This window comes from Cajanus cajan, chromosome 3 (assembly GCF_000230855.2).
Source record: "Cajanus cajan strain Asha chromosome 3, NIPB_CcT2T_4, whole genome shotgun sequence".
NCBI lineage: Eukaryota > Viridiplantae > Streptophyta > Magnoliopsida > Fabales > Fabaceae > Cajanus > Cajanus cajan.
Window position 1 is genome coordinate 1,621,158 of NC_138519.1, and position 17,907 is coordinate 1,639,064.

At 29.9% G+C, this 17,907-nt stretch overlaps 1 protein-coding gene across 5 annotated transcripts; it reads left to right on the forward strand.

Moving 5' to 3' along the window:
- Positions 1-718: 718 nt before the first annotated feature.
- Positions 719-14,677, forward strand: LOC145955426 (uncharacterized). Of its 5 annotated transcripts, XM_083070124.1 has the most exons (13): positions 719-1,752; positions 1,990-2,049; positions 2,125-2,186; positions 2,331-2,492; positions 2,950-3,126; positions 3,268-3,318; positions 3,448-3,543; positions 4,040-4,145; positions 4,754-4,813; positions 5,329-5,478; positions 5,566-5,727; positions 12,693-12,761; positions 13,764-14,677. In XM_083070124.1, the coding sequence occupies exons 1-5, from the start codon at positions 1,745-1,747 to the stop codon at positions 2,997-2,999; spliced, it is 342 nt and encodes a 113-aa protein (XP_082926250.1). In that variant the 5' UTR covers positions 719-1,744; the 3' UTR covers positions 3,000-3,126; positions 3,268-3,318; positions 3,448-3,543; positions 4,040-4,145; positions 4,754-4,813; positions 5,329-5,478; positions 5,566-5,727; positions 12,693-12,761; positions 13,764-14,677. The 5 variants fall into 5 exon arrangements, 2 of the variants coding, with proteins under 2 accessions (XP_082926250.1, XP_082926249.1); XM_083070123.1 differs by having other exon boundaries at positions 2,950-3,318; XR_014432048.1 differs by having other exon boundaries at positions 2,331-3,318; positions 4,754-4,859.
- The last annotated feature ends 3,230 nt before the right edge of the window (positions 14,678-17,907 follow it).

Here is a 17,907-nt window from a genome sequence, read left to right on the forward strand (position 1 = left end):
TTTAATTGATATGAGTTTTTTATTCATCATGAGAACATGTGGGGTATATGAATCCTAAAAAGTTATCCATGTCCTTGAATTTAAAAATTTATGTAGCCCTTATTTAATAAGTAGTTTGATCTGTCTATGATAAACATTAAATATCTTGGTTGCCTTTATGTATGGATACTTTGATTGACATATGATGCATAAGAGATTATAAACTTTTTAAGGTTATCTCTTACCTGATGTTGGAAAAATGTAGTTGTTTAATTGATATGAGTTTTTTATTAATCACAAGAACATGTGGGGTATATGAATTATAAAAAGTTGTCCATGTCCCTAAATTTAAAAATTTATATAGCCCTTATTTAGTGAGTAGTTTGATCGGTACATGATAAACATTAAACATATTGGTTGCCTTTATGTATGGATACTTTGATCGACATATGATGCATATGAGATTATGAATTTTTTAAGGTTATCTGTTACCTGATGTCAAAAAATGTGATTGTTTAATTGATATTAGTTTTTTATTCATCACGAGAACATGTGGGGTATATGAATCCTAAAAATTTGTGCATGTTCCTGAATTTAAAAATTTATGTAGCCCTAATTTAATGAGTAGTTTGATCGGCACATGAGAAACAATAAACATCTTAGTTGCCTTTATGTATGGATACTTTGATGACATATGATGCATAAGAGATTATAAACTTTTTAAGGTTATCTCTTACCTGATGTCGAAAAATGTGGTTGTTTAATTGATATGTGTTTTTTATTCATGATGAGAACATGTGGGGTATATGAATCCTAAAATGTTGTCCATGTCCCTGAATTTAAAAATTTATGTAGCCCTTATTTAATGAGTAGTTTGATCGGCATATGAAAAACATAGGTGTATAAAACCTTTTAAGGATTTTTCTAACCCTGATGTCGAAAGAAGTGGTTGCATATCTATGCCTTGTATTGGTGTTTTTGTTAGTGCTCTATGCTTGTCTCAATTTTATATGTGTGCTTGGTGTTTATGTTTCTCTCTGTGTGTATTTGCATGTAATGTGTTTTTGTTGTTGTCTCTCTATGTGTATGCCTGTCTTAGTCTTTGTGTGATTTATCTGTGTCTCAGTATTTAGATGTGTTTTTTTGTTTGTGTCCTTTATCTATGTGTTTGTATCTCTCTCACTCTTGCTATGTGGGTGTCTCTGTGTCTTTGTTTGTGTGTGCTCATGTGTGGTCATGCATTTTTCTATATGTGCATTTGGGTCTATGTCTGTGTGCACTTTTCCTCTATTTGTCTATGTTTACCTTTGTGTTTGGTGTCTTTTATACATCTTTGTGTGTTTCTCTCCGTCTTTGCGTGTGTTCTTTGTGTTTGTGTTCTTTTTCTTTGCGTATATGTTTGTTTGTGTGCGTTGTGTCTATATTTGTCTTCGTGTATGTTTTCTATAGGTGTATCTTTATCTTTGTCTTTGTGTCTATGTTTATATGCGTGCTTCTCCCCAATCAACAAGGTTGTTTGATTTTGTTTGACTATGTTCCTTTTTTACTACATTTGTTACTACTTTTCACTTTGATTTTTAGTTAAGTAGATAATCTAATTAAATTGTTTGTTTTAAAACTTTATTATTGTTTTGACTTTGAATTTTAACCATTTCAATAATTCAGTCATAAATGCTTTCAAACATGACCTCACACTATATTAGAAAGGGTGCAACATCCATATGTAGTCACATATCAAAGTGCCAAAAAGAATTTCGGAAGACATATGATCAGGTATGTTCCTCTCTTTTAGTATTTTTGAAAAGAAGTCTTTTGTACTTATTTTGATGATGTGCCGTGTATGATAATTTTTTATTTTTGGGATTGAGTTCTTGGGCATTATGTTGGAAATAATTTTTTTTTCAGATTCAGTTCATAATATTTCCTGTGCAATACCACAAATAAATAGTTGAAGAAGGTTAATAAATTAATCTTAATTAAATTTTTTATCTATGTTTTGACATTGTTCAGAAGTCACTCTTCTTCCAATTTAATTGTTGATGAAGCAATTACATATTCCTTCTTTACCAAGTAAGTCTTCACTATCTAGTCCAATGAGTCATCTAATGATAGAAGTGTGACAAATAACTTTTATTTAAATAACAGGCTAGGTCTTGATGATGTTGGCAGCAAAGACTTTGCAAGTATTCAACAAAGAGGAAAAGTAGGTATTGTACCATTCCCTTCCCATTTAATTGTTGATGAAGCAATTGCATATTCCTTCTTTACCAAGTAAGTCTTCACTATCTAGTCCAATGAGTCATCTAATGGTAGAAATGTGACAAATATCTTTTATTTAAATAACAAGCTAGGTCTTGATGATGTTGGCAGCGAAGACCTTGCAAGTATTCAACAAAGAGGAAAAGTAGGTATTGTACCATTCCCTTCCCATAATGCTGAATTGTTTGGCATGGTTTCCAGGCAATTCTTATTCAAAGTCAATTGTCCTGCCACTTCTATCTCATTTATGGGAGGTGAGTCGTGTCTCTATGAGTGTGTATCTCTCATTCTTTGTGCTTGTGTTTGTGTGTGTTCATTGTCTCTATGTTTGTGTTTGCTTTGTGTATGTGTTCTATATGTGTGTATCTCTATCGATGTCCTTGTGTTTACTTTTATGTGTGCATTTCTTGCCAATCAACAGTGTTGTTTTAGATGTCCATGAATTATCTTTACTCAATTTGTATGTTATAATTGTCCCTTAATTCAGGGAGAGAATATTTTTTATTCATCAACCTAAAAAGAGATGGTATTTTTTTTATTTTATATTTTTGTTCATTCAAGAGCATACAAACTTGTCAAATAAGAATTAGGTATATAAACTCTATATTCCTAATAAAATTTGTTGGCAGTCGGGTTTTTGATTGGTGTTAGACTTCTCAATTTGAAGAGATTATTGCAGCCAAAATATATCATTTGGCACATAACTTTCAGTGGTTCCTGGTTTCCTTGAACAACCTTGTGGTGAGTTAAGTCTTTCTTGAATGCACATGTGAAATGGCTATCAACATGGAGGAGTTGATACTGCTCTCACAAATGTTTTTCTAACTCTCAGCTATGGTGGCTGAGACCACAACTTTCCCCATAGACTTGATCAAGACCAAGCTTTGTGTAAGTTCCCTTTTATTCCTTCCTTTTCTTTTTATGCTTAATTGGCTCACATACATAACATTTTTCCCTCATCCAAAAAGAGATTTTATGTATTGGATTTTTTCTTGTTGTTTTGATGTTCCTTTTGCGAGGTGCAACTAGTGGATATGGATATTACGGTTCCTCACGCCGGTGACATTGTACCCGTGGAAGGTAGAAATTAAAGTGATGTTATGAACTGCATTTGCTTCTTTGCATTTCATGTCAATTTCTTGTATGATTTCTTTTTTATTCTTGTTTCACTTTTTTTTTTAATTCTTTTTTGTCTTTGTTTTGGACTAGGTTTTTTTTATTTTTTATGTTCTTTTAGTGTGGTGCAACAACTGATGGAAATGGATATTACAATTCCTCACTTTGGTGACGTTGTGTTTATGGAAGGTAGAAATTAAAGTAGTTACGAATTGTTTTTGCTTCTCTACTTTTCAAATCAATTTCTCGTTTCATTTCTTTTTAATTCTTGTTTGTCTTTGTTACTTGCTAAGGTTTTTCTATCTATTTCTCAATTTGGTTACCTTGTGCCAATGGAAGGTAGAAACTAAAGTGATGTAATCAGTATGTGTGCGTGGAGTGGTAGAATGAAACAAATGTCTTTATTTGATTTGATTTTTCTTTTTCTAATTTTAACAAATGTCAATTGTGGCTTGCAATTGTGTTTGTAATGAGAGATATTTATTCATTTTTAAATGCAAAAAAATAAGGAAGCAATGTCATAATATGTTATGGATAGCCCTTTAAATTGTCTTCATGCTCTTGTAATTAAAAAATTGATTTACAAGATGACAACTAAATGTCTTTTCTCCATTTTTTTTATAAGATATATGGAACATAAATGTATTTACATTTTTTTTATTATCATTGATCATTATACGCGCAGAGGCAAAAGCCATGTAGATACTTGGAAAACTATCTTGAAGCAATTGATAAGTTGAGAAGCAACGTTCAGTTTTTTGGCAGTAAGAAGAGTTTTAAGAGTAGTGATGGTAAATAATTTGCTAGCTAAGGCTATTTCAAAGCAAGAAGATGAGTTTTCACTTGCATTACTAATCCTTATCAATTGTCTATGAGACTAGTAGTAGTAAAAGATCTTTAATATCTCTTTCCCTCCCTTTGAGTGGGTGTGTCTGGGACTTGTTGTTTTCTTGTATGTTTCATGCCTATATGTTTGTGTGCGCTTTGTCTGTATTTGTTATGTGTCTGTATATTTGTGATTGGGCTTTAATTGATCAACATGAGATTATAAATTTTTTTTTGAAACAATTTAGCCATGAAAGGCAGGTTTTAGTTTTCAAGATTTAATTTTTTGTATTTCTTTATGTTTGTTTCTGGTGAAATTTTAGACAGAATTCTTGATCAAGATATTCTTTGTTTTGGTTAACTTAGACTCTTAACCACTTAAGTGGTTAATCAACTCGGTTGTTGGTTGTAAGTAACCACTTGTTGAGCATCTTAACTAGTTAAGTGGTCAATTATTTTAGATATTGAAATACTTTTGACAATATTTAATAGTTTCCCCTGTATTTTTCTACTTCTCATTTTTTAAAATTTTTCTTTCCTTTTTAATTTTGAATTTTCTGTTGACAATATTCAGGAATTTCGAGCAGCCATGTTATTGATGTTGATCATGGTCTTCCCTTCCTCGCAATGCAATGTATGTTGTTGACATTTCTCTACCCTCCCCTCTAACTAAATACTATGTAAGTGTTATCCTGAAGTCTATTCTAAATACTATGCAAGTGTTATTATTTGGTCTATGCCCTCTCAAGTTTAAACATGACATGATGATATCGGTAGGTCCATTAACTTGTATTTATCTTGTCAAAAAATTTCTTTGGGCATGAGAAATTTTTATTAAGTTACATATATAATGTCACTTGTTTGTGTAATCTATATATTCATTCACACACAAACAAATATATATATATATATATATATATATATATATATATATAATCATTTTCCTCAATATAAACAATGACATTTACTTAATTATAAACCCTTCTCTATTGCTATAAAAAAAATCTCATTCACTAATCATTAATCTCTAATAGTAACATTACCAACATGTTACTCTCTTCAGTTGCACACACACAGAAAAATTATTTTCTGGTAAACATGGATTTATAACACCTAAAGACTTGTTTTAATGAGGCTGATTGTTACCAGAGATTTGGTAACTCATATGGAGATTTGGCCAAACATAGCTATTATCTTTTGGCAAAAAAGCTACGAAATGAGGGTGAGAAGTTTATTGTTCAAGATGTTTTTGAGAAGCAATTTCGGGTTACACTAAACCATAAAATATTGTATGATCAGGTACGGTCATTTCTTGTAGCCTTTTTGAACAGAAGTAAGTTATACGTGTTTTGATGATGTGCAATGTATTCTATTTTTTATTTTCAGATTTAGTTCAGATTGTTTCCTGTGCAAACCTCAAATAAATGGTTGGATAATAATTTTGTACATCTTAAATTCAGCATTTTTAAGTGTATTTCAGACATCATCCAGAGCTCATTGTTCTTCCAATTTAATTGTTGGTTTAGGAGGTTCAGATATTCTAGACAGGTATGATTTCTTTGTTGTCTTTTCCGTATAGCCCAAAATTCTTTATTCAATGTCTTTTTATTATATATTTATAGTGTAGTCTTGACTATAAGAGAAACAAATTGTAGATGAGATATTCGTATATTTATAAATAATAAATCTAGTACAAATACAATACTTAATTAAAAGAGAAAGGATTGCATTACTCTTGACTAAAGGAGAAACCAATTATAAGTGAGATATAGATATAGTATTTCAGGGGTTGGGACTTGGGGTGTGATCTTGCATCTTGACAAGAAGTACAATAAGTGTAATCAAATATAAAATAACTTTTGATATCTCAAAGATTCGGTAAGGTTAAGTTTTTGTTATTGATTATTCTTTGTTAATCGGTGTGTTTTTCATAATTTTATAGAAAATGTGGTTATCTTAATTTTTACTAAAATAATTTTTTAGAACAATAATATTGGTTAATATATTACTTATGTTTCTTTTTATATATATTCATCTTAACTTGTATATTTTTTAATAAAAATAAAATAAAAATGATAAGTTAGTCCATAAAATGTACTAAGCATGAAGTATGTTGATTTCTAAAATGTATTAAGTTAATTTAGTAGTTGAATTAATTATTTAATTGAAAAAAATTAGCCTATAAGACACCATCGTATAAGACAGCCTAAGGCTTTTCTCATTTGTTCTTGTGTGATTTATCTTTGTCTCTATGTTTGTCCTTATTTTTGTATGTGTGCTTTATTTCAAACTGTGTCTATTTGTGTCTTTATCTATATGTGCTTGTATCTTTGTCACCCCTTCTGTGTGGTTGTTTGTGTGACTTTTTTGTGTGTGGTCATGCCTTTATGTCTATATTTGCATTCGTGTTTACTTTTGTGGGTGCTACTATGAATTTGAATTTTGAGAATGCTATATTTTGCTATTTTTAACTGTTAATGATCCTTAGCTGAACTAGAATATTTGAGTCAATCCTTGATCAATTTTACTTAGATGGTATGATATTGTTGTAATTGCCTTAATGCTATAATCTTTTAATCATTAAAATAAAAATTTTGTCAACGTGAACATTTCAATGTTGTTATTGTCCTTCAATTCAGAAAAACATGGTTGGGTATGTGAACCCTAAAAAGTTATCCCTATTCTAGAATTCTAAACATCTTGGTTGCCTTTATGTATGGATACTTTGATCGACATATGATGCATATGAGATTACAAACTCTTTAAGGTTATCTCTTACCTGATGTCGAAAAATGTGGTGGTTTAATTGATATGATTTTTTTATTCATCACGAGAACATGTGGCGTATATGAATCCTAAAAAGTTGTCTTGTCCCTGAATTTAAAAATTTATGTAGCCCTTATTTAAAGAGTAGTTTGATGGGCACATGATAAACTTTAAACATATTTGTTGCCTTTATGTACGGATACATTGATCGACATATGATGCATATGAGATTATAAACTTTTAAAGGTTATCTCTTCCCTGATGTCGAAAAATGAGGTTGTTTAATTGATGAATTTTTTGTTCATCACGAGAACATGTGGGGTATATGAATCTTAAAAAGTTGTCCATGTCCCTGAATTTAAAAGTTTATGTAGCCCTTATTTAATGAGTAGTTCGATCGGCACATGATAAACATTAAACATATTGGTTGCCTTTATGTACGGATACTTTGATCGACATATGATGCATATGAGATTATAAACTTTTTAAGGTTATCTCTTACTTGATGTCGAAAAATGTGGTTGTTTAATTGATGAGTTTTTTGTTCATCACGAGAACATGTGGGCCATATGAATCCTAAAAAGTTGTCCAAATTTATGTAGCCCTTATTTAATAAGTAGTTAGATTGGTCTATGATAGACCTTAAACATCTTTGTTGCCTTTATGTATGGATACTTTGATCGACATATAATGTATATGAGATTATTAACTTTTTAAGGTTATCTCTTATGTCGAATAATGTGGTGGTTTAATTGATGAATTTTTTATTCATCTCAAGAACATTTGGGATGTTTGAATCCTAAAAAGTTGTTCATGTCCCTGAATTTAAAAATTTATGTAGCCTTTATTGAATAAGTAATTTGATCGGCACATGATAAACATTAAACATCTTGGTTGCCTTTATGTATAGATACTTTGATCGACATATGATGCATATGGGATTATAAATTTTTTAACGTTATCTCTTACCTGATGTCGAAAAATGTGGTTGTTTAATTTATCTGAGTTTTTTATTCATCACGAGAACATATGGGGTATATGAATTATAAAAAGTTGTCCATGTCCCTAAATTTAAAAATTTTGTTAGCCCTTATTTAATGAGTAGTTTGATCAGTTTATGATAAACCTTAAACATCTTGGTTGCCTTTATGTATGGTTACTTTGATCGGTCTATGATAAACCTTAAACATCTTGGTTGCCTTTATGTATGGTTAATTTGATCGATATATGATGCATATGAGATTATAAACTTTTTAAGGTTATCTCTTACCTGATGTCGAAAAATGTAGTTGTATAATTGATGAGTTTTTTGTTGATCACGAGAACATGTGGGGTATATGAAACCTAAAAAGTTATCCATGTCCCTGAATTTAAAAATTTATGTAGCCCTTATTTAATGAGTAGTTTGATTGACACATGATAAACATGAAACATCTTGGTTGCCTTTATGTATGGATAGTTTGATCGACATATGATGCATATGAGATTATAAACTTTTTAAGGTTATCTCTTACCTGATGTCGAAAAATGTAGTTGTATAATTGATGAGTTTTTTGTTGATCACGAGAACATGTGGGGTATATGAAACCTAAAAAGTTATCCATGTCCCTGAATTTAAAAATTTATGTAGCCCTTATTTAATGACTAGTTCGATCAGCACATGATAAACACTAAACATATTGGTTGCCATTATGAACGGATACTTTGATCGACATATGATGCATATGAGATTATAAACTTTTTAAGGTTATCTCTTACCTGATGTCGAAAAATGTGATTTTTTAATTGATGAGTTTTTGTTCATCACGAGAACATGTGGGGCATATGAATCCTAAAAAGGTTTCCATGTCCCTGACTTAAAAAATTTATGTAGCCCTTATTTAATAAGCAGTTTGATCGGTCTATGATAGACCTTAAACATCTTGGTTACCTTTATGTAGGGATACTTTGATCTATATATGATGCATACGAGATTATAAACTTTTTAAGGTTATCTCTTACCTGATGTTGAAAAATGTGGTGGTTTAATTGATGAGTTTTTTATTCATCTCGAGAACATGTGGGGTATTTGATTCCTAAGAAGTTGTTCATGTCCCTGAATTTTAAATTTTATGTAGCCCTTATTGAGTGAGTAGTTTGATTGACACATGATAAACATTAAACATCTTGGTTGCCTTTATGTATGGATACTTTGATTGACATATGATGCTTATGAGACTTTAAACTTTTTAAGGTTATTTCTTACCTGATGTCGAAAAATGAGGTTGTTTAATTCATATGAGTATTTATTCATTACGAGAACATGTGGGGTATATGAATTGTAAAAAGTTTTCCATGTCCCTAAATTTAAAAATTTATGTAGCCCTTATTTAATAAGTAGTTTGATCGGTCTATGATAAACCTTAAACATCTTTGTTGCCTTTATGTGTGGTTACTTTGATCGATATATGCTACATATGAGATTATAAACTTTTTAAGGTTATCTTTTACCTGATGTCGAAAAAAGTGGTTGTTTAATTGATATGAGTTTTTTATTCATCACGACAACATGTGGGGTATATGAATCCTAAAAGGTTGTCCATGTCCCTGAAGTTAAAAATTTATGTAGCCCTTATTTAATGAGTAGTTTGATCGGCACATGATAAACATTAAACATCTTGGTTGCCATTATGTATGGATACTTTGATCGACATATGATGCATATGAGATTATAAACTTCTATGGTTTTCTCTTACCTGATGTCGAAAAATATGATTGTTTAACTGATATGAGTTTTTTATTCATCACGAGAACATGTGGGGTATATGAATTATAAAAAGTTGTCCATGTCCCTAAAGTTAAAAATTTATGTAGCCCTTATTTAATGAGTAGTTTGATCGGTATATGATAAACCTTAAACATCTTGGTTGCCATTATGTATGGTTACTTTGATCGATATATGATGCATATGAGATTATAAACTTTTTATGGCTATCTCTTACCTGATGTCGAAAAATGTGGTTGTTTAATTAATATGAGTTTTTTATTCATCACGAGAACATGTGGGGTATATGAATCCTAAACAGTTGTCCATGTCCCTGAATTTAAAAGTTTATGTAGCCCTTATTTAATGAGTAGTTCGATCAGTCAATGATAAACATTAAGCATCTTGGTTGCCTTTATGTATGGATACTTTGATCGACATATGATGGATATGAGATTATAAACTTTCTAGAGTTATGTCTTACCTGATGTCGAAAAAAATGGTTGTTTAATTGATATGTGATTTTCATTCATCACGAGAATATGTAGGGTATAAGAGTCCTAAAAAGTTGTACATGTCCCTGAATTTAAGAATTTATGTAGCCCTTATTTAATGAGTAGTTTGATCAGTCTATGATAAACCTTAAACATCTTTGTTGCCATTATGTGTGGTTACTTTGATCGATATATGTTGCATATGAGATTATAAACTTTTTAAGGTTATCTTTTACCTGATGTCGAAAAAAGTGGTTGTTTAATTGATATGAGTTTTTTATTCATCACGACAACATGTGGGGTATATGAATCCTAAAAAGTTATCCATGTCCCTGAAGTTAAAAATTTATGTAGCCCTTATTTAATGAGTAGTTTGATCGGCACATGATAAACATTAAACATCTTGGTTGCCATTATGTATGGATACTTTGATCGACATATGATGCATATGAGATTATAAACTTTTATGGTTTTCTCTTACCTGATGTCGAAAAATATGATTGTTTAACTGATATGAGTTTTTTATTCGTCACGAGAACATGTGGGGTATATGAATTATAAAAAGTTGTCCATGTCCCTAAAGTTAAAAATTTATGTAGCCCTTATTTAATGAGTAGTTTGATCGGTATATGATAAACCTTAAACATCTTGGTTGCCTTTATGTATGGTTACTTTGATCGACATATGATGCATATGAGATTATAAACTTTTTATGGCTATCTCTTACCTGATGTCGAAAAATGTGGTTGTTTAATTAATATGAGTTTTTTATTCATCACGAGAACATGTGGGGTATATGAATCCTAAAAAGTTGTCTATGTCCCTGAATTTAAAAGTTTATGTAGCCCTTATTTAATGAGTAGTTCGATCGGTCTATGATAAACATTAAGCATCTTGGTTGCCTTTATATATGGATACTTTGATCGACATATGATGGATATGAGATTATAAACTTTCTAGGGTTATGTCTTACCTGATGTCGAAAAAAATGGTTGTTTAATTGATATGTGATTTTTATTCATCACGAGAACTTGTAGGGTATAAGAGTCCTAAAAAGTTGTCCATGTCCCTGAATTTAATAATTTATGTAGCCCTTATTTAATGAGTAGTTTGATCGGTTTATGGTAAAACATTAAACATCTTGGTTGCCTTTTTGTATGAATACTTTGATCGACATATGATACATTTGAGATTATAAACTTTTTAAGGTTAACTCTTACCTGATGTCAAAAAAATGTTGTTTAATTGATTTGAGTTTTTTATTCATCACGAGAACATGTGGTGTATATGAATCCTAGAAAGTTGTCCATGTCCCTGGATTAAAAAATTTATGTAGCCCTTATTTAATGAGTAGTTTGATCAGCACATGATAAACATTAAACATCTTGATTGCCTTTATGTATGGATACTTTGATTGACATATGATGCATATGAGATTATAATCTTTTTAAGGTTATCTCTTACTTGATGTCATAAAATGTTGTTGTTTAATTGATGAGTTTTTTATTCATCACGAGAATATGTGGGGTATATGAATCCTAAAAAGTTATCCATGTCCCTGAATTTAAAAGTTTATGTAGCCTTTATTTAATGAGTAGTTTGATCGGCACATGATAAACATTAAACATATTGGTTGTCTTTATGTACGAATACTTTGATCAAATGTACCATATTTTAACACGTGTGGCAAGTAATTTATTTTAACTGTTTATAGGTTCAATTTCTTTACGGCATTAAAAGATTTAAATAATACTAGGCTGGTACACTCTATCTAAGCTACTTTTAAACATTCTCTTTCAAAACAAAATCAATATATGAGGTGTCATATATTTAAAAAGTTTAAAATAATAAAATTCATAAAATGTTTTTTTTTTCATCGATGTAGGTCAAAAATAAAAGTTTTATTGACATAATATGTAAATAAATGTTATTTCTCACATATGTGGTGTATAATTTAATTCAATAAAATATTAAATATATTTTTGACAATTAAGTAAAAATATATTATTAAAAAAATTCGTTCATAAACTATACACATGTTTAGGAAGAAATAAAATAAGTTCTGATTTAAAAGCTTTTAATTTTATGCTTTGAAAAATATCTTAGAAATTAAAAAATGTAGCAATTTAAAGTGTTTAAGAAAAATAATATAATTTTATTTTAATGAGTGTATCTGATAAGACATTAGCACTAATCCTTGGGGATGCATAGGTGTTGTTTTCTTCTTTTTTTTCTTACCATGTTACATGTAACAAAGAAATTGTGTTAGAGAAGCATGTGACAGAAATTGAAGTATTGATGCGTTTTTCTTGTAATTAGAAAATGTTTAGTTTATATCTATAAGACACACAAACTATTCATCTAAACATGAAATCTTTGAATTTATTTTATGTATCATTAACTTTTGGATACTACTTTAGGGTTTAGGGTTAGCAGTGAACAAAAGGAGATTCTATGCACTCATAATTTTTAACAAAAACTAATTACTATTTGTGATGATACATTGTAAGGTATACCCTTTTGTGAATAGGAGAAAGGGATTTCAAGCCCAAGGCAAGATATTGAATGAAACAACTTTTGTAAGCCACTAAGTTAACTCTCCACCTATCTTTTCAGTTCAATTTAGTGCTTTCGCGTGTAACCTTAGCCACATGAATTAAGACTAATTGATTAGTTTTTGTACACTCAAAAACCAATAATATGGGACACCTTTTAATTATAAAGGTCCCATCAACACTATCATTAATATTTCTCTAAAAAGTCTCTCTATTGCAGTATTTTTAATGCTTAATTGCTTAACTGACTTTCTTAGCTTATTTTTGTGGACTTTTACAAAATTTTAAAAACTCTTACAAGATTTTAGAAACTCTTACAAAATTTTACTCCAATGCTAAATTTTTATTTGAGATCTTAACTTAATTTCATGACTATGCTGTAACAACTCAAAATTTTAAAATTATTAATAGATATTTTGATTAAATAAATAAATTTTATAATTATTTAAAAAAAATTGTTAATTAAAGAAAGATTTGTGAAATTATTTGTTATATTAATTATTAGATATATATATATATATATATTATTAACGTATTTTGATTAGATATTATGACTTTGATTATTTTAGAGCTTTTATAGATAAGAATATTTTAAAATACAAAAAATAAATATTTTATAATTAAATTATTTGAAGAGATATTATATTATGTATTTAAAGAAAAATAAAGATTTTGAAATTATTTATTTGAAGAGATACTATCTTGTGTATTTGTATATAAGATTTTGAGTTAATTAATTGTGTTAATATTATATTCTTAGTCATATTTCGAAATACTAGTAGTTATTATTTACTTATTTTTAAAATAGTAGAAAATAATTAATTAGGATAATAATATATTTTGAGAGATATTTTATAGTTTATTTATTTATTATTGAAAAAATATATTATTGATTTAATTGTTTTTTATAATTGCAAGAAATAATTAATTGGACTTTGTTGATGCGTCATGTAAGACCCATACCTTTCCTATTATTCTCCCCACTCATCTCATTCTCTATTTCCCTTTCAACTCACTCTTTTTCAGTTGAGGAACCTCAAACACTTGAATTCACATAAGTGCTGGACAGTAGAGGAGCTTGAAAGCTTGAAGCTCGGAATTGGTTCTCTTTGCCATTTCTTTTCTTCTTCTTCTCTTCCCCGTGAGCTCGGAACTGGAATTCTTCTCCCTCCGAGGTAAGGGAAGCTAGAATCTTGGACGGTTGTTTGAATTGAAGTTTGATATTAGTTGGGTTTCCGAAAAATTAAGTTTTTGGGGTTGAATTTAAGGTTTGTTCCATGTTGAAAGTTGAGATTTTGGTTGTCTTGATGGAAGATGTAACATTGATGATTTTTTTTTGAATTTGGTTGCATGCATATGGAATTTTTGGTGTTTTCTGAGTTGTATGAAGAAAATGAGTAAAGATTATGAAGGTAGATCATGTTTAGAGGTAAAGATTGATAAATTTTGGGTGAAAAATGAAGAAGGAAGCCATGGGAGGGCTAGAAGCTCTGCGTTTTTTGCTGGAGCGCTGAATCAGTGTTGCAGCCGTGGAAGAAATTAAAGTTGGCAGAGTTTAAGCTGCAGCCCCAAGTTGGGCACTACAGCCCCTGGAAGCCTAGGAGAAAACAAAGCTGGCAGAGAGTTTGAGCTGGAGCGCTGAATTGAGAGTTGCAGTGCTGGGGCTAGATGACCGAATTTGGTCTTAGGGTCTTCATAAATTTTGTAGCCTTGGATGTTAGCTTTCCAATGACACTTGAATCACCCAAAAAAGAGGTCTATAACTCTAAATATGGCTGTTTTAGTGAACAAGGGTCAAGTTGTCAGCATTAGTTATAGTTGTTGCAGTTTTTATAATTTTTAACAAGGTAGATGATAGAATTAGGACTTGATGTATTCATAAGAGTTGTAGGAAATCTTCTTATCTTTCATATGAGATAAGGATGAAAATGATAAGAGTAGTATAACTCCCAATATGTTGCTTTATGTGAAGGTTATCATTTCACAATGAGTGATTTCGTTAAGTTGATAGTTGTTTTGGGTGTTTAAATTATTTATGTTGTTATATTGAGTAATTTAGCATGATTAAATCCTACAAGTTAAATGGACTCTCACATAAGGTGTAGGTTAAAGATCCAGGCATATGACCACAAATCCAACAGAGACAATTGACTTATTACATAAAAAATAAAAAACCTACCAATTAGAGCATTGATTATGTCGACTTATCAAAGGTGCGAAAACTTATTCAATTAAAGACAGATAAAACTTGTAACTTAATCAAGATTCAATAAGTATACTAAAAAATATTAAACAACGTCTTAACTGATGCAAAAACAAAAGCAAACTCTTACCATGTGCTTGAGTTCGACAAATGCGATATGCATTTCCTAGTGCAAGAGATACTTAACCCAAAAGAGGGACAATTAGTTGAATAATTCAAAGTCAATCTAGATGAAATGTGTTGTGATTGTGAAAATTTCTAGAAATTACACATGTCTTGCTTAATTGTCATTGATACTTGTAAAAATTATTATATTATTAAAAATATCTGCATTGATAAGAAATAAATACAAATTTTATTGTTCGTGTACTTCCTAAAAATCACATTTGTAAGGATTTTTTTTTCTTATATTTGATAGAGGACCAAAGCTTTAATATCATATTAGTGGGGTTGATATTTAATAAAAGTGTTTAAAGATTATTAATCTTTAGTATATCAATTGGTGTTGTATTTCATTTTTAAATCTAACGATATTGAATTTAAGTTTTTTTATTTATTTATTTTATAAGAATGATTAATTTTTAATACTTTTTATTATTTAAATATTTAAGGATAAAATTGTTTAAAATTGTATATACAAAAAATCAACTTTATTATATTATATGTTATAAAACAATAATGACTTAAACAGTGATACTTAGCTCAAATAGTTATTTAAAAAATAAAAATATGACACAAAAGCAAGGAGGCAGAAACTTATTAATATGCAATCTTGCAATTCAATTGGAGCCAACCCATTTATTTTGCAATACACATTGTGAGATTATAAGATTCCTGTGTCATTTTGGTTTTAGAGTGTTATAATAAGAGTAAATTGTAAAATGGGAAAATGCATGTTAGTATTATGATTGTCTAGTAGTACTTTGTTGGAACGTAGGTATAAAGAGTGTGATAACAAGATCGACACTTTGAAAAATGTTTACACCTCACTCACTCTAATTTCTAACTGTGTATCTCTAGTGTTTACCTTCGAATTATCATAATCTTGTTGTCACAAAAACAAACCTTATATATTATAAATTTTCTAAACCCATTAGTATTTGTACCTCCAATTTTCCACCCTCAAATAGTTTTCAACTATTTTTCAAAACTCTCTTATTCAGTTTGAGAACTTTTGAGTGTAAATTTTGCTCGATTATTGACACTTCTTTATTGAAATGATACAAAATCTTGTTTCATGTAACAATCTTTTTCCTTTCCAACCCACAATTTCATGTAACAAAATTATAGGTGAAAAATATTTTAAAATTTATTTTAGATAAATATTTTATATTGTAAATAAGAAAAAATATTTAGATTTTTATATATTTTAAAAATATACATAATTTTATATTTGTTAATTTTTATATATAAATAAGAAGTTTGATATGTAAATGGTTATGAGTTTATATTACAAAATATAATATTTACTCATTACAAAAAATAATGTAATTAGTAGGGGTTTTTTTCTGGCGATTTTAGTAAACCGCCACAAAATATTATATTTTTGGCAGTTATTTTAATCGCCACAAAAGAATGATATTTTCAACTGTTTAAAACCGCCACAATATTTAAATACGGGTTCTACCCTTTCATGTCACACGTGGCAACCACTTAGGGGCGATTTAGTGTGAGTGGAGGCAGCTTTAATAAAAAAAGGTGAAAAAAAATCCCGCCCCAATTCTTTTCTCACTTCCTTCCCTCACTGGCTCACTCCCAGACCCACACTCACACCCCCCTCGCTTACTCCCAGCCCTCACTCACTCACAGTCCCTCTTTCTTACTATTCTTCAATCGCAATTTACACTTAATCACATTCTCGGTAAGGCGATTCCATTTGAAAGGTTTGTGAGCTTCCTTCCTAATTTGTGTTTTGATTGAATTGAAACATATATATATATATATATATATATATATATATATATATATACTTAAGTTTCTGCGCTTTCCTTCAACTTCGAATTTTGCCCTAGGTTTTTATTCCTAATTTGATTCCGCAAGCTGAAACCTCTATGTTGTCAATGCTAGTGTCATATTTTGCACCTTATTTGCTCTGCTCTGCGATGTGAAACAATTGAAGAATACGCAATTGAAAATTTAGGTGTATATTGCCTTAGCACCTCAAGTCATTGAAAGTCTGAGTTTTATTTTTGTTATCTTTTGTTATGTTCAATCATGACAGACAAGCTTAAAGATTTGTCAAGTCATTGATTTCTATAAAAAAAAATGTATAGATGACAGTGATGTATAGATGCGGACACGTGGAAAATGTTGAATGAAAATGCTGAGTTCAAGGCTCTTGCTCCGAAAGAAATTCACACAGCATATGATGGAACAAGAAAGGTTAAATTGATCTTCCTCTGTTTTGTTTTCATATTTTTCATCATTTAATCCATCTAGCAAGATAGTGATATGCAACCTGGAGGTTACTTATATTTTGGCTTATAGCTTCACAATTACTTTCATAGCTTGCTTATATTTAGTTGTGTTTCTAGAGAGTATTCTGCAGAAATAGTAGTATCATGTTTATCATGTTTTCCAGGTTGATGCTGAATCCAATAAAGAATTGGAACAGTGGAATGAAATGCTTAAAAGTGATGCTATTAAACTATGCTAGGAGAACAATTTCAATCCAGGATTTTTTGAGGGTAGTGATAATAACAGTGTTGTTCATGCATATGAACTTAAGGTTACTTTCACTTTATTACATTCAAAGCTAAAATATAATAGATTCCTTTCATTTATGAGGGTTTCCATTCATGATGCATTATCCTTTTAATTTTCAGGTCAGACTTGAGCATATTCTCGAGAGAATTGTGTTGATATCAGACGCAGCAAGTACTGAGAAACCTTCAGCAGTGACAAGTAGTCTGTTCATTGGTGGAGCACTGGCTGCAAGATCTGTATACACATTGCAAAACTTGGGAA

Coding starts and splice junctions, on each gene's coding strand:
- LOC145955426 (XM_083070123.1), top strand. Junction 2,187..2,330: donor TCAACAAAGAGGAAAAGTAG/GTATTGTACCAT, acceptor ATAACAAGCTAG/GTCTTGATGATGTTGGCAGC. Junction 2,493..2,949: donor TTCTATCTCATTTATGGGAG/GTGAGTCGTGTC, acceptor CATAACTTTCAG/TGGTTCCTGGTTTCCTTGAA.